The 21,918-nt window shown below is 37.9% G+C and overlaps 1 protein-coding gene and 1 pseudogene across 1 annotated transcript; both read right to left on the bottom strand.

The window, feature by feature from the left end:
* Nucleotides 1–304: 304 nt before the first annotated feature.
* gdf6b (growth differentiation factor 6b) lies at nt 305–5,665 on the bottom strand. The gene is made up of 2 exons (XM_055220211.2): nt 5,182–5,665; nt 305–1,315 (listed from the first exon to the last, which is right to left on the bottom strand). Exons 1-2 carry the CDS (start codon nt 5,519–5,521, stop codon nt 450–452), a joined length of 1,206 nt encoding a protein of 401 aa, XP_055076186.2. The 5' UTR covers nt 5,522–5,665; the 3' UTR covers nt 305–449.
* Nucleotides 5,666–6,258: 593 nt separating this feature from the next.
* Nucleotides 6,259–21,918, bottom strand: part of LOC129454604 (fibrocystin-L-like) — a 28,440-nt pseudogene continuing 12,780 nt past the window's right edge.

The raw sequence follows: 21,918 nt of genomic DNA, 5'->3' as shown, positions 1-21,918 counted from the left end.
ATATATAAAAAAAACTTATTTACATATAAATCCACAAAAGCAGCTCTTCAGAGATATTTAGGTCTGACATTGTCTCGTAAAAAACTATTTGTAGTTTGAAATTGTCCAATGTGGGTTTCCATTACAAAAAATAATAATAAAGTATGTTTGTGAGTACAGACAGTACAATGATCAGTAAAACATGGGACAGTTTCCTTTTCCCCCTCTATTATAGTGCATGTAATGCAATATCACAGTCCAGTATCACTACAGTATTTGTGTTAGAGATTCGCTGACTCGTGTGTACGTGTGTTTATTTTTTTCCAGCAGTTTTTTGATTTTGAAAAATACAGATCCAAAACATCAATACAAAAAGATATTGCAGCTTCTCATGCTGTTGAGTTACACACGTCTGACACCATTAATAGCAACAACAGTCTAATGAATGAACTATAGAGTCTGTTGCACAATCACCTGCAGCCACAGGACTCCACCACCATGTCCTCATACTGCTTGTATACGACGTTATTACCTGAATCGATGTACAAGATACTGATTGGACTGAGTTTTGAAGGGACACAGCAACTAGGCGGCATGTTGCTGGGGTTCATAGAGTTCATCAGAGTTTGAATGATGGCGTGATTGGTCGGCTCCAGGTGCGAGCGGAGGGGAAAGTCACACATGCCCTCGCAGTGGTACGCTTCGTAATCTAAAGGTGCGATGACCCAGTCGTCCCAACCCAGCTCTCTGAAATTTACATGCAGGGACTTCTTGCTGCACCTAGATTTGGACTTTTTACCGTGCCTTTTACCGTGCCGGTTAGGTAACGTGGTCCTTCTCCTCCGCCTGTTCTTTGAATGAGGTCCTTTTTCAGTTTCCAGAGGACCCCTCTTTTCGTAAAAAAGGCTCTGTCTCTTTTTTGACCTGGTGAAAACGACCAGTATGGCCTTTTTTAATTGAGGACGACCGTACCTGTGAAAGCCAAGATATTGCAAGTCTATTTCTCTCTCAGGACTGTCTAGCGTAGCCTTGAGCTCCAAACAAAAGCGACTCCCCTCAAAGTGCTGATGACGTTCCTTAAAAATCTCCCATATATCAAACACCTCCCATTTTGGTTTATGAGCGTTCTCCAGATCCAAAGTTTTGGAATCAAGGACTTCCCCCGTCTGACAGGAGAGAAGCTGTATCTCAACCGGTCCCGTCTCGGACGCTCGGAAATGTCCAGAGATCTTTGTGTATATCCTCAGTTCAGCACCCAGAAGCTCTACGTTTTCAGAAAGCGATGATACATGAAACAAGTACTTCTGTCTCCACAGTGGAGAGTTCAAGAGGTCGTCTGAAACAAAGAGCACAAGTGTTTATGGCTGTTCAGTAACAGTGTCAGTTTAAAGAGGCATTTAAATTGTAAATAGCTCATGTTGTTGCTTTTATCTGGGCATTTTCTATTAAAAATTTATTGTGGAATGAGTTAGAAATGAATTGTAAGATTGAAACTAAAGTAAAAAATAAGTTTGTTGACTTTAACAGAACTTTCATAAGCAATATTTTTTTTTTTTGTGAAGAGGCTTTGAAACAATATTAATTGCATAAAGCACATTATAAATAAAGGTAAGTTGAGTTGAATTGAAGTTAGATAAGATTTTTGTGTAAACTAAATATAAACAACTAAACAGTGGCGGCTGGTGACTGCGGGGCGCAAATTCAAAATATGTGTTCGGGGTGTCATGTGTGTGCTTGTGTTTTCAAAATATGTGTTTGTTGCATCATGTGAAACATGTGCATCATGTGTTTTGTCAAATAAGTACCTTCTGCACACGCGTCAAAACCGTTTATGATAAAAGAGACGCTCACGTTCACAAAATACACGCAAGACACTCCCTTAACAGTAAACTCTGATTACGCATGAGATTATGTGAGTATTTGGGCGTCTCTTTTATCATAAACCCTTTAGAAGCGTCTGCAGCAGGCACTTATTTTGACAAAACACGTGATGCACATAGGTTAACTTGACGCATCGAACACATATTTTGAAATGACAAGCCACACACATGAAGGGCTACATACATGTTGTGACGAACTTCGCATCGTGCACACTCGAAAAAAGAATTCACCGGCCGCCACTGCAACTAAATCATCAAACGACAGAATTTAAAGAATTGGCTCTGCAACATTATATGTCATAAGTGCATGGGTTTATTTGTTGCAATTACTAAAAATAAATTGCATGATTCAAAATTCGTTTTTATGCCAAAAATCATTAGGATAGTAAGTAAAGGTAATGTATTTATTATTTGTAATGTGTTTTTAAAGACTTCATTTGGACAAATTGAAAGGCGATTTTCTCAATATTTAGATTTTTTGTATCCTCAGATTCCAGATTTTCAAATTTCAGGCCTAATATTTTCCTATCCTAACAAACCATACATCAATGGATAGCTTATTTATTCAGCTTTCAGATTATGTATGTCATTTTAAAAAAAGACCCTTATGACTGGTTTTGTGGACCAGGTTCACACATGTACACTGTAAAAAAATGCTGTTTTTTTAACCCTGGTTGGATTAAAGGGAATTTTGAGGTTAATTTAACTCAACACCAGGCACGTGCACACATAGACATCAAAGGGGGCTTGAGCACCTGCCCTTTTAATTCCTGGAGAGAAAGTGCCCTTTTTTTCTCGGGTGCTTTTTTTTAATATGATCTTTATTCATATAACAACTGATGTCTGTCTGTTTCTTGTGTTTTTAACTTATTACTTATTTAATTTAATATGAATTAATTCAGGAAACATTTAAATGAGATTTAAACTCATAAAAAGAACAATAGCGCTTTTTGTGGTACACAAACGGTTAACAGATGAGTCCCGCCTCCAAAACTCACATCGCTAATATGATTGGCTTTATCTTTCTTAAGTCCCGCCTCTCTAAGCTACTTCGCTTTATGATTGGTTGGTCTTTACTGGTGTATTGTAGGCTGCATTCGTGCTTGTAAGAAGCGCTAAAACTCTGACAGTCCTAATGAGACGCGATATGCAGGCAGGTTACCGGTAAGTGACTCAGGGAGAAAATATTCTTACATTAACAGTTTTATGCACAAAAATGGGACACGTTGTTACACATAACGATTCAGGGACATTGTTTTCCACGGCAATCCCATATTAACCTGAAGAGTTGCAAACTTGTAACCGTATAGTGTATGTAGTTTAACAGACTGCTCATAAAATAATAAAGCACAAACAATAAAATAATTGCAGAATTGCAAAAAACTGCAGTAGTAAGCTTTTTTGTTTGCGTTTTCTGTAATGGCTGTTAAATAAGTATAATGTGTTATACTGGAGTGATGTAGTAGATTGGGGAGAAATCTGATGGTTCAGTATTTTACTTGCCCAGTCAGAATTTTCACTGATGTCACAAAAAAGTAAAATATAAAATACAAATAAAATAGGCCTAATCTATATTTGTTGTTTCTGACATGTGTAACCCTAATAAATATGAAAACTAAGATTAAAGGTGCCATAGGAGGTGTTGCCATAATGCTAAATTGTTCTTTGATAATTCCATAGAAGGTATGGGGCTTTATGAAGTGCAAAAATTATCCAGAAACGTTTTTACATGTCCATTTACAACCCTAGAATTTGTCATTTGAATGAAATTGTCTATTTTTGCCCTATTTGAAAGGGTCATGAATAATAATGTTGAGCTCTGCTCTGAGTGGCTCTGCTCTGAGGCTCATGCCAGAAGCTCACATTAGTAAACAGACCTTATATGTTGAGCCCTTATCAGACGAAAATACAGATTTTGAGTAACAACTAATTGTTAACTAATAGAACTTCAGCTAAACGTTAGCATATAGCATTTATTGGCATGTAGCGCTAACTCAGAAGTCACAACTTTGTTTTTAGCATTTAAACAAATTTGTAAATTAATGTGTAATTTAATGTTGGGGCGTACACCTCGACTTACATCAAGAGTCTGTCCCTCTAAAATTAGAAATCTAAATTGGTGAATTTAGAAGAAATCTATACAGATGCAAACCAATGGAGGATACACTCAAAAAATTTAGTAAATCTGAGTAACTGCATCTGGTAAATAATAAATAAAACTGAGTAGAAATAAGTTAACATGAAACATTCAAAATTATTTTTAAGTTGCTGTATTTTGTTAATCGTTTTTACAGTGATTTTTTTCCAGTAAAGTTAACAAAATAGCAGCAACAGCCCTCTTCAGTTTAGAGTGCATATTTATGTTGATTTTAAAGTGTTGTGTATTCTGATCACACCAAAATAATTAAAATGATGTAGTGCCTTGTGCAAAATAAAATAAAAAAATTGTAAAACAAGCCCCTCTGCTTGATGCAGTTATTATTCTAAATATTTACTTGAAACAAGTAGCATAGAAAATGTTTTCAAAACATGCACATTGTCGTGTAATGGTTTCCTTTGATGCTCTATAAACCTAGCATACTAAGGAGACCATGTTTTCTGTGTGAACTGATTATTTTGTAGACATCTTTTGAAAATGAAACAATTGCGTGAGTTTGAGGAAGATAAAATGAATTAACTTTTTAAATAATTTTTTTAAAAAGGAAGTGAAAGTTGCGTTAATATATATACCTTTCTTGTTCAAAAAAAGAAAAAAATACATAATTATGAGAAGTGCCCTTTATTTCACTTGAGCCCCTGCCCCTCAAAATGTCTGTGCACGTCCCTGCTCAACACTTGGGTCTGACTATTTTTCCACCCAGCCATGAGTTGAAACAACTCAGAATTTTCTTTCTTGTCTTTGTTGTTCCCATACATGATTTACTGTAATACTAAATGTGACCCTGCCCAGACTGAAGTCTCTTCATCAGATTATGAGCATGAACGTTTTATTTCCATCATCGATTTCACCTTAATTTCAATCTTTGACATTACTTAGTCAGTCAATATTAAAGATATAAAGGTTATTTTCACAAATTGTTTTTTTCCATTATGTAAGATGATTTTATATAGAAAACAGTTAATCATAATAAGCTGGGTTTTCACTGGCAGGGTAGCATGGGAGCTTTACTCTTTTGGCTTGGTCTTCCCAAACGCACCTGTAATTTATTCACATTCGGCGAAAGAAGAAAAATATAATTCAGACCAAAATGTTTTGAAAACGAAGAATACAACATCATTGGTCAAACCCAGATCCGTCAATAAAAGAAATTAAACAACTAACCTTGACCCTCGTCCACAAAACTCGTTATAGTGTTGGCCGCTTTTGATGAGCGAAAAAAACTCGCATTGAGTCCCAGTTTCTCAGCCGCAGAGAAAGTTTTATAGATGGAGATCATGTAGTCGTGAGGTTCAACTGAATCTCTGTTCGTCCGCCGTGGTTGTACGTTTCCAAAAAACGGTGATGCTGACAATACACTTCTGCTGTATTTTGATCTTCTCTGACCATCAGACTTGGCAACTTTGGGTGCTGCTGGAAACAGAGGTGTCATTGTATGTACGCACAGAAAATGCAAAAGAAAGCTAAAGGTCAGAAAAAACAAAGACACTCCGCGAGCACGCATCTTGTCAGTGCACGAGAGGAAAAGATCGAGCGCTCACATGCGTGTAGATGTGCGTGATGTGAGGAGCGCGCAGACTGAATTCAGCTCACCCTGAAGAACAGACGCGCGCTTATGTACACGCAGGACATTATAAGCTCTCACTCACTAAAACCACTACAAAGACATCAAACTCCTTTTCAACTTCTCCCTCTTGACTTTATACTTTATCCGTATGTGGTTCTGTTTTGAAATAACGGATCACGTGCTAGGCACATAATCGTTGAATATATCATATTTGTATATATGTCGCTTGCCAGAAATATGTGTTTTTTGACAGTTGTATTTTGTATGAAAATTTTTATTTCATTTTTATTCGTCTTGCTTTGGAAGCTTCAGTAAGGCACATGAAGTCGTTCAAGCTATTTTATTCATTCAACTATTCATAAATGTTTGTTCATATTAATTTATGTAAAGCAAACATGCAACGATTTTGAAAGAGATATAACAGGTACACTATGTAGAGTATGAAAAATAATGTTGAGTTGAAAATACTTATTAAATATTGTCTTTTGAAATACGCATATTTGTAATTTCATTTTTTTTACTTTATGGTGAATTAGTGAAAGGTTCATGACACCGCAGGTGGAGTGTGAGAATTTAAACTTAGCGCCCTCTAGTGTCGGATTATTATAACAGCACCTGACTGATTTCCACTTTTATCTTGCTGTCCAAAATAACAAACACCACAAGCATGCTGCAATTTTTTATTGGGGATATAAGGAAGCATATAAATATTCATAGTTGATTGTAAAGAAATATGAATATCTATTCAAATATTTAAGTTAAAATATATTACATTTTCTTTTGACAAAAAAATATTTTCTGTTTGACAGTAATCATTAGAGAATGCTGGTCTAAGCTCTCAGAAATAGCTTAGAAATCATGATTATTAAATAAATGATTGTATACATGATTAAGAGAAAATAACAGAGATATATGTGTAATAATAATTATGAATTTTAGAGAAGGCACATTGTTGATTTCGTATTCTAAGTTTTTCTGAACAGAAGGAGTAGACCAGTTAACAGCACAAGCAGACACACAGATGGTGATGAGATAAATGGACTGGAGCTTGTGGCGGCAACATTAGTAGTAAGAGTTGTGAGAGTTGTAGGAGTTGTGGGAGTTGTGGGAGTTGTGGAAGTTGTGTTGTGGAAGTTGTGTTAGTTGTGTTAGTTGTGTTAGTTGTGGAAGTTGTGTTCTGTGTAACTGGGAGACTTGTAGAGTTAACCGCTCTGACAGTAAAGGATCTCGAACCTGCATTCCATTTACTTAAAGTGAATGATAATGTCAAGTTTACACCTGTAGGAAATAAAGAGAGAGAAAGGAAGATGACAACTTAGTTACCCAGAAATCTCACAGGTTTTAAAACTTTCAGGATCCAAAATTTACACTTGATACATGCAAGAAAGAATTAGCTTAGTAGTAGTAAATAGTAAATAAAGTTATGCAACAGTTGGCTGGTGGCGTTTTTTTTGGAACTGCAACATTATGCATAGTTTAAGTTTATTTGTACAGGTGATTATCCAAATATTACTGTTTTAAGTGATGAATAAAATCAAAAGACATGTAAACTAAAATGCTTATTTCTTCTAATGAAAGATTAGACTCACCAGTGTTTAGGACGCTGAGGTCTGTGTAATTTGCCCAGCAGTCACTGAACAGGATGGTGGTGTTTCCAGAAAGTCCCTCTGCTGGATTTCCATAAGCATCTTTGAGTACAGCTGAGATTGTTAAACTCGTCACACCCACAGACACACAGTTACCCTGAAAACAGACATGGCACACACCATAAATATTGTGGAATTAATACAAAATGCCGTTTCCTAATTTATCATTAATTTATTACTGTGGCTCAGTCAAACATGTATAACAAAATGCTCCATATGAGTCTATTATGTGCACAGCGCGTTCATAACAATGTTTAAGGTGAATGGCAACAGTTGTTAAAGTAGGATTGGTGCTTTGCAAAAGTCCTGTTCTTACCTCTGCATCCACAGCCATGATGCTGGGCTGCACGCTGAGGGGTCCAGGATACAACGCAGCCACCGGTTGGACCACAATTATCAGTGAAGACACTGTGCTGACTGACACCGCCTTCTGGTCTTCACGGGTCACCTCCTGAGTGGCCACCTTATAGACAAATACAGGTAAAATAAATAAAACAGTGTATGTGTATATGTTTGTGTGTGTATATATATATATAAACCATTTATGACAGTATACTAATCTATAGGGGGCATCATATAGCCCAGTAATTTCCCAGTGCTGCCTTGCATTATTATAAAATACTGTATGAAATGCACCATTAGTGAGTTTAATAAATATCTTACTTGACTCCAGGATGGGTCACTGGAAGAGGGTGGAGGGGTGATCATGTTCAGGGAAGAGACATTGAAGCCGATGGATTGACTCAGATTGCCTGATACAGCAGCACGGCCCAGTTCATTAGCAATGCTCTTCAGAACCGAAAACTGCTGGTCATCTTTATAGAGGTTCAAAATAGTATTTTAGGCATTTTACAGTAATCTTACATTTAAATTGATGCAGAATTGACATTGTTTGGCCTAACCAGTGGTGCTGGTGGTGCTGTTGCTGCTGGTGGTGTTGTCGATGTTGTTTGTGTTGTTGGTGCTGATGGTCTGGATTGGTGGCTGACTGATCTGAATCTCAACCGTCAGTCCAGTCGCACGTCGTCTTCGTGCACTGCTGCCCTCACGGATGATCTTGGTGATTCGAATCATATTCGGTGGTACTTTGAGGAATGCAGCCAGATTTCTGACCAGTTTATCTCCATAGAACTCTCCCTCAGTCATGGCCGGGAGGTTGAAGGACACGAAAAGAAGCGGAGAAGTGCGGATCTGGACCGGTTGTGAGCCACGAAGAAGTATGTACAACATATTGTAGTCTGAGTCAAAGAAGTTGGAACCGTGATCTGAGTCAAAACTTGGAAAATATTGACCTACAGAATAAAGATAAAGAAATCAGATAGGATTGAATGAAAAACGCTGGTGTTTGTTCAGGTAGAATTTATTGAAAGGGGAGATTTCACAAAACTTTAAGATGTCAAATAAATCTTTGATGTCCCCAGAGTACGTATGTGAAGTTCTAGCTATTTATTATAACTTGTTAAAATTGCCACTTTGTAGGTGTGAGCAAAATGTGCCATTTTGGCTGTGTCCTTTTTGAGCTGATTTCTGCACTAAATTACAGTGCCGTGGTTAGATAGTGTAGATTAAGGGGCGGTATTAGCCCCTTCTGACATCACAAGGGGAGCCAAATTTCAATTAGGCTACCTATTTTTTAAATGCTTGCAGAAAATGGTTTACTGGGTTGATCTTTTTCACATTTTCTAGGTTGATTAATTTAATAATTGAATTGAAAAATACACATCAGTAAAAAAAGTCTTGTACATGTATGTAATGTAATGATGCCTATTTGAGCAGTTATGAACTTCACTAATTTGTTCCAAACCTTGTTCCAAAGATTTTCCCTTAGTACAATTTAAATAGCATCTATTGTGTATTTACTTTTTATTTTTGTAATTGTAGTTTTAAATTAAATTAATTAAAATTAAAAAAAGATTTCTTCCAAGTAGGGTTGCAAGGCTTGGGAATTTTGGAAAATATTGGGTTATTTTTCAAACTGTATTACATTCGAACATTAGCTTGCTTGACATCTGTCACATCTTTGTGCCACAATTCCTTTTAATTCCCATGAAAAATTTCCAAAATTCCTGATATTTGCAACCCTACTTCCAAGCCTTTGGGGGAGCTGTATCTCCATGACTGTACTGTACCTGGATATGTCGTATTAAGTGTGTAATCGGTGTGAGCTGCATTCCACTGAGCGTTAGTTGGACCAACTAAATTGTCGTTTACATAGACGTCTAACCGCTGAGGATTTGAGTAAAATATAGCCACCCTAACAGCCTGTAGAGAAAAGAAGTGCAGGTTAATGCATAAATCTAAACAAATCCATATGGAAATAAATGTACAGTTGTATACAAGGATGATGCCATAGATGTTTGTTTTCAAAAACGTTTATTATGTCTTACTGAACATTTCTTAAAACAGAAAAACAAAGTGATGTTTTGAACCTTTGGAACATTCAGAATAATATTTGGATAACAACTTTTCTTAGAACATAACATCTAAAGCTGTCCTTTAGATCAAGGGTCCCCAACTTTTTCTACACCACGCACCGGTTTCAGCTTGTATTTTTTTGTGGACTGGGGGGTGCTGTGCAAGTGAGACTGGCGTGTTGCACATACCTGCTCCATCGTTTTTTGAAAGTTTTAAACGGAAGTGAAGATCAATGAACCATCTATTAGTAAAAATAATAACGGCTTTATTTTAGTAGAAGTGTAGAAATATATTTTGGCAGATATTTTACTTTCACTGCATGGACGCATCCAGATTGCGTCTTATACTGTATGCTTTCAGTGATGATTGACACAGGACTGGTACAAGGGTGGAAACGGCTCTTAAAGGGAAAACACTATTGTGTAGCTATTATACACATTTTTCCAAGACGTTCTTGCGACGTGGTAGCAATTTGTCCACAGCCTAGTACTGGGTCGCGACTTGGTAATTGGGGACCCCTGCTCTAGATGCTTTGTGTTTATTGTAGTGTCTATCTAACAGACAAACCTCTGTAGTTTTAGCGTTTAGCATCATAAGTCTCAGCTTCTGTGGTGTTGTGCTGGTGAAATAGATATCAAAGGATTTATTGGTGGCCACAATGCTATGAAACATAGAAACTCTCTTCTTACAGGCATAACCTGTACACCAGCTGTGGTCTTGTGGGCCTGATGAGAGAAATAAGAGGTCCACAGTAAGCTTTAAAATATAAAATATACTGTAACATTTACAGTGACAATCAGAGTAGTTATATATATTTTAAAATAATGAGAAAGAGATGTTAGTTGATTATACCATTCAGTAAATCTACATATTTGTCCCCCAGGATGGCCACGGGTGAAAGACGTCTTTTTTCTGTGTCGGTGTCCATACTTTCAATGACCAGCATCTGATAATTGAGTCCAAAGCACTTGTAGCTCTGCCAGGTGTTCATGTACGTACAAGAGTCTCTGATCACACCTATACAGGTAAAACACACACATCATAGACAGAGATGGTAAATACAACAGTGATAAAATATTTCTTATGGTTCTTATGGTTCTTGTATGTCAATAATGCTGAACTCTCAGGTTTACCTTTATTAGGAGCTATTTGATTGACAGGTATGCGGCTGCCGTTGAGAGCAGTGAGCATGACTTTAGGGATGCGGTAATCACCCAATCCATGCCGCGGGTCTCCGTTCCACTCGTACTCTGAATACGGCACCACTGCTCCTACTGCACCCAAGAAACTTCCATCCAGATCCTTCAACAGAGTCTTCTTCTTAGCATCACAGTCCATGTCCACACAGGCTGATGGGTTCACTTTACTACGGTAAGAGTAAAGCAAGAAGTAAGAAGGTAAGAAGTATAATTTTATCAGTCACCTTTACTTTATATTGTCTTGTATGGAATTTATGCAATAACCGGATGTTGTTAAAGCGATAATTGATGAACAGTAAGCCTTCAGTTTACCTGAGATCAGGGTTATGAATGAATGCTAGAGATTCTTCAGTGCTGTCTATCTTAGAGATCCTCTCAACACTGATTGGATGTTGTAGGTCCTCATTTCTTGGGTTGGTCATGAACATGTAATTTCTTTCAGTGGAACACACATTCCTGAACCCAACAAATGTTGTATCTAGAGACAGGAACATGATGATTGTCAATTTTTGCAGCTTGTACCAATTTCATATGTGGAATTGGAGATTGAACACATTTTGAGAGGATGTTTCTCACCAGAGACTGTCATTAGACCGGCTATGGCGTTGTAGCTCGTGATTCCAGCATGAGATGCCATTGGTGCTTGGTTGTGGTCAGATTCAAACGTCGGCCAGCAAACTCCAGACCTGCCACCTGTTGTACACAGAAAAATACAACTACCACATTGCATGGTACTTTCTACCATAACACTTTTACCAGTAAAGTTTTCTAATGCAGTGTTGATTTAAGGAATACTTGTACAGATAAAATGTTATCTTAAATATCCCCCAGTTTGCTTTGAATGAACCAAAAGCAGAAATGAAATCAACTGAAAATAATATTGAAACGTCAAGTATTGTCAAATGCCAAAAATGTATTGTATTGTTTTTGTTTTATTAATTATCTCTATTGTTCTGTACCTTTAGGGGGTCGTGGAGCCCTGTGGCTTTCACTGACAGCAACGTAGGTCTCAGTTGTTGTCAGTGTGTCCAAACAGTTAAAATCAGGGCTGCTGCCCACAATCAGGGCATCCTGAAGAAAGAAGAAAATCATTCAGGCGTGTGTGCAAGCTAAACATTAATATTCCTAATTACATTCAGACATATCTAGTTAACTTTGCCACAATGAAATGTGACCACTGTAAATGTCATTGCTATAATGTGACGTGAAAATATTTTGTTAACATCTTATAATGGTTTACTGAAGCAGTCTCTGGATCCTCACCTGTACACGGACGGTTTTGTCTGCATATGCATGGCTGATGGATGGAGGACGGTAGATTATAGGCATGATGCCCATTCCATTATCAACCAGGGTCACATTAGAGATGTACACATTCATAGATACTTGTACGTCAAGAGAGGACAACATATCTTCAAACAGCATAATAATACTGCTTCTGTATGGCAATTCAGCAAATACGTTCTGCTGTATACAACACTATATACACACTTTACTTTGATAAGCTTTAGTATGTTTATCATACTTGTACGTAAATGCCAAAATCAAAACTCTTCCAGACGGTGAACCCCTGGATTTGAGAGCAACCAGCAAGTCCGTCTTTATTCATGTAGACTCCATACAGACCACCGTGTGCTTCATTCTCACTCCATTGAGCCACTGAACCTGAAACTTTTGATATATTATAGAAATGAAGCAGCAGTTGATTAAGAAGAAGCCTTAATCAACAACTATGACTACCTCTTCATCAAAATCACCCATAACTTAAATCTGTGAAACAAATACACCACAGTCTTATATACCTGGGCAAGGTTCTCCATCAATTCTGAATCCCACTCGTTCATAACCAGCAACAATATTCCCTTGAAGAATCACATTGGTTGCTTCATTAACCTGAAATATAAACAGTAATTATTATTCATGTAATTATTGTCTGTCTTAGGACCCTATTTTAACAATCTAAGTGCATTCTCTAAAGCGCAGTGCACAGTTTAAATGGGCATGTCGGTGCCACTTTTGCTAATTTAACGACCGGAAAAATGGTTTGTGCGCCGAGCGCATGGTCGAAAAGGGTTGTTCATAGTCTCATAATGAGTAATGGGTGTGTTTTGGGCGTAACGTGCAATAAACCAATGAGAGCATTATCTCTCATCCCCTTTAAAAGCCAGTTGCGCTGGAGCTATGTCTAATCCCTGTTTAGATGACAGACTTTCTAAACTGAAAAACTAAGCGGAGGGAGAAGACCCCCAGTTTAAGAATAATGTTAAAAAATGTGTTGTTTTCATTTTTATTGAAATTGTTATTTTTTTGATTATTTTTATAACTTGCAAATATGCAAGAAAAGGTTTGCACTCTAAAAAAAGAAACAAGAGATAAATAATTTACAAATAAGCCGAAGTGTTTCAGCACTCAGACAGCGTCACAAGATTTTTAAAAGCATTACTTCAAAATGTTTCTCATCTGACCATATCCACAGGTACAGTGTCATCATATACAATAAATCTGTAGGGTAGCATTTAAATTTTTTTTTAAAAATAGATGCATTTGTTTAAAGCAAAGCATTTATTTACTTACCAGGCTACAGGTGAAGCAGCTCTTTACGCCTTCTAACGTCTCATAATCGGTCCTCATGTATGTCCAAGAGACTTAATAATAATCTTTTACATTTTAATCCTTTAATTTTTCATATTTAAAAACGTTTTTGTGCTGCTGCGCATTCATGATAAGCAAACACGTTGTTGTCCCGTTTATAGGCGCATATTACTAACACGCTCATTAAATAACAAAAACACTATTGCGCCACTGACTTTAGACTAGGTTTTAGTTGGTCAATAAGTCCACCTCGTTTTCAGACCAGAATGCCCATGGGTGCAAAATTGGGCGCAAGTGCATTTGCTATTTAAACAACGTGGCGCAAAGCATGAAAATGATCATTGCGCTGGGTTGAAACTAGCAAAAGACGCGCTGCATTGCGCCGGGTGTATGATAGAGCCCTTAATTTCTCTCCTTAATCCCTAACAAGTAATCTTAAAAACATACCGTAATATAGCATTTATTTTGCGGGAGGGAGTGGGGGAGTTAAACTAGTGTTTTTTTTTTTGTGAACAACATAATTAATCAGGCTAAGGTTATTTTTGTACTATGGTATGGACACTACGGTATTTTTATTTATTTGAAAACAGTACCTCAATGGCTGCATTCCATTCAGTGTTCAGAATCTCCGCTGCACCATTGTAAGATCCTGTCCACAGAGTCATAGTAACCAAATTTCTCCTGACAGCACTGTTATCGCCCCATATTCTGATTCCTAAAGAATAAAAATTGTAAAAGAGAAAATCTATTTCAGCGTACTCATTTTAATTTATATTTGCACTGAACAGTATAGCTGTCGCTGTATAGACACCTTCTCCAACAGTGTGATGGATCACGTTGTCATCAATATTCAGTCCATCTGTTCCAAACACCCCAATAGCAGGAGCAAAGCCATCATGGAAAGCACATCCCTTGATGTAGGACTCATTAGCCACCTATTTAACAGTTATAACCATGTGATTTTAGCGAAGTACTGCAATGCATAACAATGTATTTGGTGTACAGACAAAAAGTCAGGTGTAGGAATCAAGCTTTGGTTTTCTCACATTTCCCAGATTCAGAAACGCCAGAGAGTAACGTGGATCTGATGGGTCGTTCCATCCCTCCTGTCCTGTGTGGTAGAACTCAACGTTTCTGATCTGAGCTTTTCCTGTAACACATAATATCACAGGTGAGCTTAAGTTTTACTTATAAACATAAAGTTTTACTTATAAACATAATGTTTATTTAAGCAATTTTCAGAAGAAATGTTTAAATATGAAGCGTGCAAATTAATACATTTCTCACTTACTGTTTGATAACACAAAAAAAAGAAAAAAAATGTTTTTAGGAATCTTAGACCTCCTCTCTATTGTGAGTTTTTTGTCAGCATAAGTTGTTTTACCTTTGTATAAAGTATTTCCTCTTGTGAAGGTTCCCACCAGTACTCTTGCTCCATAAGACTGTGTGTTCATGGCTGGATACTCCTGTCCAATGATCTTGATGTTTCTGGTCAACAAACCCACATTCCCTGCAAGCTGATAGCTTCTAGAAGATCCTGGAATGTTGTACCTTTGTCCTGTATGACCATAGCCATATTGAGATTAACATTTCCCTCATTCATAGTAATAGCAGTTCCTAATCTTGTTATATATATATTGTTACCAAACAATAAAATGCAAAACTCACTTCATCCAAGACACTAAAGCATACACCTGATTAATACAGGAATTATAAAAATGGGCGTTTTTCTCAATGCACCTATTCAACAGCAACTTATCAATTGGCCATTGTGGATTAAATGATTGTCCAAGACATATAGTCCTAGTCCTAGGCTGAAAATGTTTCAGTGCTTAGTACTAACCGATGTGTGTGTATGATACAGGCCGGTCCAGGATCAGTGTGCGGCCATCATCTGAGACTGCACTTATGGTCCGGATTTCTGTCTGCCATGGGTCATAACTGGTGGTGGACAGCAGAATCTGATCTCCAACCTAAAGGTAAAAATATTAATCAACACAAAGCTTCAATGAGAGGAAAACACATTTGAAATGAAGCAAATGTGGAGAGCACATTGATATAAAGGTATGTAATATAAGGTGCTATTAAATCAGTTGTTTATGACAATGACTACATTAAATTATAGCTTAGTATGTTACATTTGCAACCGTAGTAAATGGTTGTCTTAGCCCCTCTTAAGTGCTGTTTTGAACATCTAACCTTCCAGTCAACAGTTTCCTCCAGAGAGAGAGTGTTGTTTCCAGCCTGGACTGTGTTGGCCAGTTTAGTGTGAGACACATTGTGTGGCATGCCATAAAGATCAAGAGATCCAAACACACCTGGAAAACAGCAATGTTTCCATAAACATAAGCATTTATAAGACTGCCTCTCTCCACTAAATTCTCTATGAATAGTGCCCTTTTATATAGCACCCTTACCCAGCACTTTAGACCCTTGGTTTACATCAGGCAACAACCAGTCTGGTGTGAGATGGTTTCCTCTCAGTATGATCTGTAGTTCACCTCTGAATGGTTGATCAGGATATCCAGCAATCATACTGCCACCCTGGATTAAAAGTAAGGTATCTGTTTATTTCGATATAGTCCACTTTAGATATTTTTAATGACTGTAAATAACTTCAGCAACTGCCAGTCAATAAAGTATTGATAGATTGCCTGCTTAAGATCTGCTAAGTTATTGTGATGATACTCTCTGACATGTAGTTACTAAAATGTCTAAAGTAGACTATCAAAGAAAGTGTAACCAAAAGTAAAATCAGTGCCTTTATTTACTTTACAATAAAAATATCTAAAATCTTTAAAACGATATTTAAATACCAAAGAAGCAACACTGGATTAGATATTTTCCACTTGAAAATTTATCTTAAATATTTATTAAGTGTATTTTATGTACTGTAACTGAACTTTTTTGACTTTTTTATCACTTGTTTAAAGTGTAATGTTTCAGTAAGTTAATTTATCACTCTGAATATGTCCAGTTGAAATAAATGGCAGGATGCAATTTGTTCTATACTTTATTTTTTTTACCTGAATGGAGATGTATGTGACATTCAAAACAACGTTGTTATATTGAGAACCACTGATGTTTGCCGTGCCATTATTTGTGTCTGGAATCATCAGAACTCCAAATATTGTCAGCTTGTTCAGGGAAGGAATTTCAACGTCTACAACCACACATGTCCCTTTAAAACAAAGTGGGACATTTTTACATCTGAGACAACTTTACGATCATATGTAATTATTATGCAGTTCATTTTATATGCAGTATCATACTATATTAGTGAATAAACCTGAAAGCTGTGAGATATGGTTGCAAACAGGCAGAGCCGGTCTTAAGCGTCTGGTGGCCCGTTTCAATAACTAATAAGGGGCCCTACCCACATAATACATAAGCATAATAGAGCAAAAAGCTTGCAGTTGGACTCACAGTCCAACCCCTATGGGCGTGGAGAAAACATGCGGAAGTAGCTCCTAATACTGGCTGTAGTCTTTGCCTCTGGCCAAAAACTCCACCGATGACGCAAAATGACGTCATTTTGCGTTATCTGAGGACTTTTTTGCACAACCAGAATACAGATATCTCTCCTCTCACGGGGACATGAGGGAGGGAAACACAGTCATTCAGAAATACTGCCAGGTTTCTACTGATACACAGCTGAATGCCAAATCGGTGAAGTATTCCTTTAATAATGTGTTTTTTATGGTTTATACATTTCAGCAAATAATTTAGTCAGTGAAAAAAAAGCAGTCACAGCAAAGTGCATCACTTTATTTGGTCCCATTGAAACACTTCTATTGTCATATGTGCTGTTTTTGTATTTGGTTTTGTTGTGCAGATTTGCAGTGCATGGGCCCTATTTTAACGATCTGAAAGGCAAGTTCGAGATGCGCGTGACAAGATGCACGTGACAATTGCGTGCACGGGATTTGTAGAGTTGCTTACCTAATGGAATGACCACATCAGAGTCTGTTTGTGGTACAGCGAAATTGTTTTCAGGGCTTGATTTCCAGAAAGATGTGTTTGACCAGGGAGTACATCCACTGTTGAATATATTTGATAAACAAAGTCCACTGATAATGTAGTAATATAAAAAAAAATGCTGAGCAAGGACACTTGTATAACATACTTTATATTGTCCGATGGTGAAGGAATTGGAGGTCCACTTGTTGGTGTGATGCACTTTGGATAGTAACACTGATACACATAGAAGTCTATATGTCTGTCTTTAAGCGACCGGTCCACACTGTTCCTCCTCGTCCGGCTAGCTGCATGATCTCTTCCAGACACTGTAGTCAAAATATAACAAATGTTTAATTTCCTGCAGGCCTGCATAGGGTTGACATTTTGTAGGATTTAACATTACGTTGACTAATGTTTTATATGAAAGGATGAGTAGTTTTACCCATGTAATATAGACTGTTTGAAGACTCGTTAAAGTACCAGTCGCCATTTACATTCACAGCAGGGTCTAGTGGCTGGGAGGAACCATTTCGGTAATCTATAATGTGGAACCAGTCAGGCGTTTGAGTAAAGTTGTGATTCATAATGATATAATCCTCTGGCTGTCAGGGAGGGAAAGAGGTACAGAAGACTGATAAAAAAGCTAAATATATATTAAGAAATAATAGAAAAAAATTAAATAATCAATAGTTTACCTTAAAAAAGTGGTCTGTTCCACATCCTCCAAGTCATCTAAATCCATATGCTATGCATGTGCTAAGATTTGTGTGGCTATATGCTTGTGTGGCTAATGCTCTCTCTATATATATATATACTTTTTGGATCTTCACAGCCAAGGTTAAAAGCTGCTTAAATATTCTACTTTTAAATATTTTACACAATAAATAATAACAGCTTATGGTTTGTAACAATATGATGATGAGTAAGTAAAGACAGTTGTGTGCACACACTTTACCTTAAAGCCGTAGATCACTCCATTATATGAGATGTTGGTGATTTGGGAACCACGCTCAAAGTACCAGTTGTAGGTTTGGTTTGAAGGCACCAATGCCATCCAGCCATGTGATTGTGTCACAAATATATAAAGGAAAGGTAACACGGATGACCCTAAAGGGAGATTTAGTGTAAAACATTACAAACTACATGAAGGCTGAGTGAATTAAGTAACACATTACAGTAACACATCTGACAAATTCGCACAAATCTTTATATCTCAAGAATATATCAACCTACCAAAGGAGTTTGTGAGAATGACATTGTTAAACTCAAGTGAATATGGTGAGGGAAAGTAGAAAACCAGCCGATGGAAGTTAATGGTGCTATCACAAACTGCTCCAGGAACACCAACACTCCAATCTGCTACTTGAGAGCAATGACTTGGGTCGAGGATGTTACTCATTGGCACCACCTTAGAGTTAACTTTGCCTTTTAAAAAAAATATAAGATAGTGTTACTCAGAAGCTTGTCTAGTTTAATCTGTGAAGTGAAAGTGATGGTATGGCCAAGAAAGACACAGACAGACATAATCAAAGTCTCTAATTTCCTAACTCACAACCATTTCTCTGGAGTAAAACTAACTAGTACACATTTTAGAGATCTCAATTATCAATAAACACATATGGCTTATTAGTAGTAGTATTAGACCTGAATTAGGTGTCTCCCAGTCTAAAATAATATCTAGAGAACTGTACCTGTCAGGGATCCATCAGTATCTACGAGCACCACCTCATGCTCCCATCTGAACCTGGCCTTATTGGGTGACTGATAGAATCGGATCCCACTAAATCTTGCGCTCCAGCCTCCACAGTGGGATGTACAAGTTCCAATAACTTGTGCCACCCCAATAGCTGCACATGTTGACAGGTTGAAGTTTACAAACTTGGTGTTGATGACACTCATACCATCATCCAGAGGCAGAACAACACCAAGTGTGGTGCAGTAATCATTTCCTAGCCCCAGCTCATCCACATGACCCACAATGGTGCTGTTAACCATAGCTGCACCTCCTTCCAGCCCCCATCCACTGACATAGCTCCATGTGATCCTTTTGGTCTCCACTCCAGCTTTTTCATTATTGACCATGAGAAACTCACTGAACTGCACAGCTCCAACATTCACGCACTCAGCACCTTTCTCATTGTTCCAGGAGATCAGGCGGCGGAAGACTGCTGGTGCAGGTGTACTGGAAGAGCAGTCTCCATTCTGCACAGGGAAATACTCTTGGAATATCCACAAGCCATACCAGCCCTGTGAATGCACTGTATTATTGAAGAACTCTCCAAGTGGTACTCTATTTGGACAGATGTTGGCATCATAAAATGGACCATCAGGACGATAGGGCATGGGGTACCAAAAACCAAAGTGCGTCCCACCAGCCACGGCATTATGTCTAATGATGTTGTTTGGGTTGGTGAGCCAGTATGCAGCTGGAGTCACATCATCATTTAGCAAACTTGTGCTCTGTCTTACAAATACGGCCAAATTGTACTGCAAGATGTTTCCGGTCTCAATGCCATCTTCAATAAAGAATGCAGCACCCTTAATATCGTAGATGACGTTGCGCTCCACCAGCAAGTTGTGGGTGTTGCGGATAGCTACAGCACGGTTGTAAGATTGATGTATGGTACAGCCTCGCACGTACGACTTATTTTGAACATCACCCATTAAGTGCCAGTGGATCGGGTAGCGGCCCAGACGGAACCCCTGTCCAGCATGATAAACCTAAAGAAAGATGGACAATAACAAAATAATACCTTGATGGAATGTAATTAAAAGGTTTTGTATTTGAATGTCCTTAACTTTCCAAAGAAGTTCATCATTTGGTTTTGTGTACACTCATTCATCAAACTGTTACCTCAACATATTCAATTCTGCCTATTGCCAGGCTTTGGTTTGGTTGTGGTGGGTGGAACGTGATGCAACCTCCAAACTCATCACTTCCAACTTCCTCTCCAAATCTCCCCTGAAAACATGTCTGCACTGCAAATTCCCCTGTAAGAATATATGAATAAATTAATGTTGTGTAAAATTTTCAAATAATAATTACTTATTAACAAACAAACAGCCAGACCTGTGTCAAATCCAGCAGGGCAAGCTGGTATCAGATCATTCCACTCCTGGTTGTTGGATCCACGGACAACAATGTTTCTGGTAAGAAGTCCCACCTCTGCTCTTGCTTCAAAAACAGTCCCATTGGCCAAAGTGACAGAAACACCCAGATGAGTGTAGGTCAGGGGTTCGGTCAGTGTGAGGGTCCTGCCATCAGCCGAAACTGAGGCAATGCTTCTCAACTCATTCTCTCTCTGGCTATGTCTGTGGATTTATAAGAACAGAAGATTCAATTAGGTTTAATTTATAAGCATTTTCAGGTCATATCATTTAATTTAAAAAATACACCAGTTTTATCAAAGGAATTGTACTTGTTGCTGTTATAATGAATAAGAATCTAGAAATGTGGAACGTGCTATTGTAAAAGAAGTCTCACTTTCCAATAAGAACAGCCCTCTCATTGGGAGTGGCTCTGTACAGAGATTTGTGAGGAACTTGCCAACCTTAAAGCATGAGCTATAGCTCCTGAGCTCAAGAAACAAACTTTATGGTTTGAGTTGATGTTTATGTGTATAATTCATGTGTTATCGTTGGTCAAAAATATGTGGTTTTGTTAACTGAGTTTCACTCCAGCTTTAGCAGTGTGCATCTATACTGTACCTGTCCCCTGTTGAAGCAATGACAATTTCATCTCCAGTTTTCCAGGTGACAGCATCCATCAGTGTGAGAGTACTGGAGCCATTCTGTGCAGTCTGGGAAAGACGAGTCCACGGTACAGGTACTGGGATTCCTGGAGAAACAAATTTTACATGCTTTCATTATTAAAGCATAGGTGACATACAAAGAATAAATAATAATAACAATACTAAGACATTTTGAAAGTATTTTTTTACAATTGGGATTATATTCAGATGAAACCGAAGTACTCTACTACACAAGCATACCATGCAAATCCAGCACTCCCTCTCTGACACCCAGGGTCTTGGTGCCATAGACAGGAAGTTCTTTAGACCTCAGGTGTCCATGCAGTGTAATGATGGCCTTATGTTGGAAGGGCTGCTGCTCTGTCCCGATCTGTAAAGCTCCACCATCAGTGATCAGAATGTTCTCCGCCTGTAGCTCAATATCTGCCTCATCAAAAATCAGCCGTCCACCTTAAAGGAGATGAAACATTCACAAGGATATTGATAAATAGTACTGTATTGGTTAGCTAGCCTAGAATGGATTATTACTTGGGTGTGGTAAACAGGGGTTAAATTGGGATTCGTTATGTGGGGTGGGGGGTCCATGGGGTGCGAGGGGTAACATGTTTAATACTGATGACAGCAAAGCCACTAGTGTTTCAGTGACATGCTGGAACTTCAATAATGGTAAATGGACTGCATTTATATAGCGCTTTTTAACAGACCTATGGCCATCCAAAGCGCTTTACAATTAGCCTCACATTCACCCATTCACACACTCAATCATACAC

Source organism: Misgurnus anguillicaudatus, chromosome 20 (genome assembly GCF_027580225.2).
Source record: "Misgurnus anguillicaudatus chromosome 20, ASM2758022v2, whole genome shotgun sequence".
In the NCBI taxonomy this organism is placed as follows: domain Eukaryota; kingdom Metazoa; phylum Chordata; class Actinopteri; order Cypriniformes; family Cobitidae; genus Misgurnus; species Misgurnus anguillicaudatus.
The sequence above is the reverse complement of the archived record's forward strand: the minus strand, read 5'-3'. Positions and strand labels throughout refer to the sequence as shown.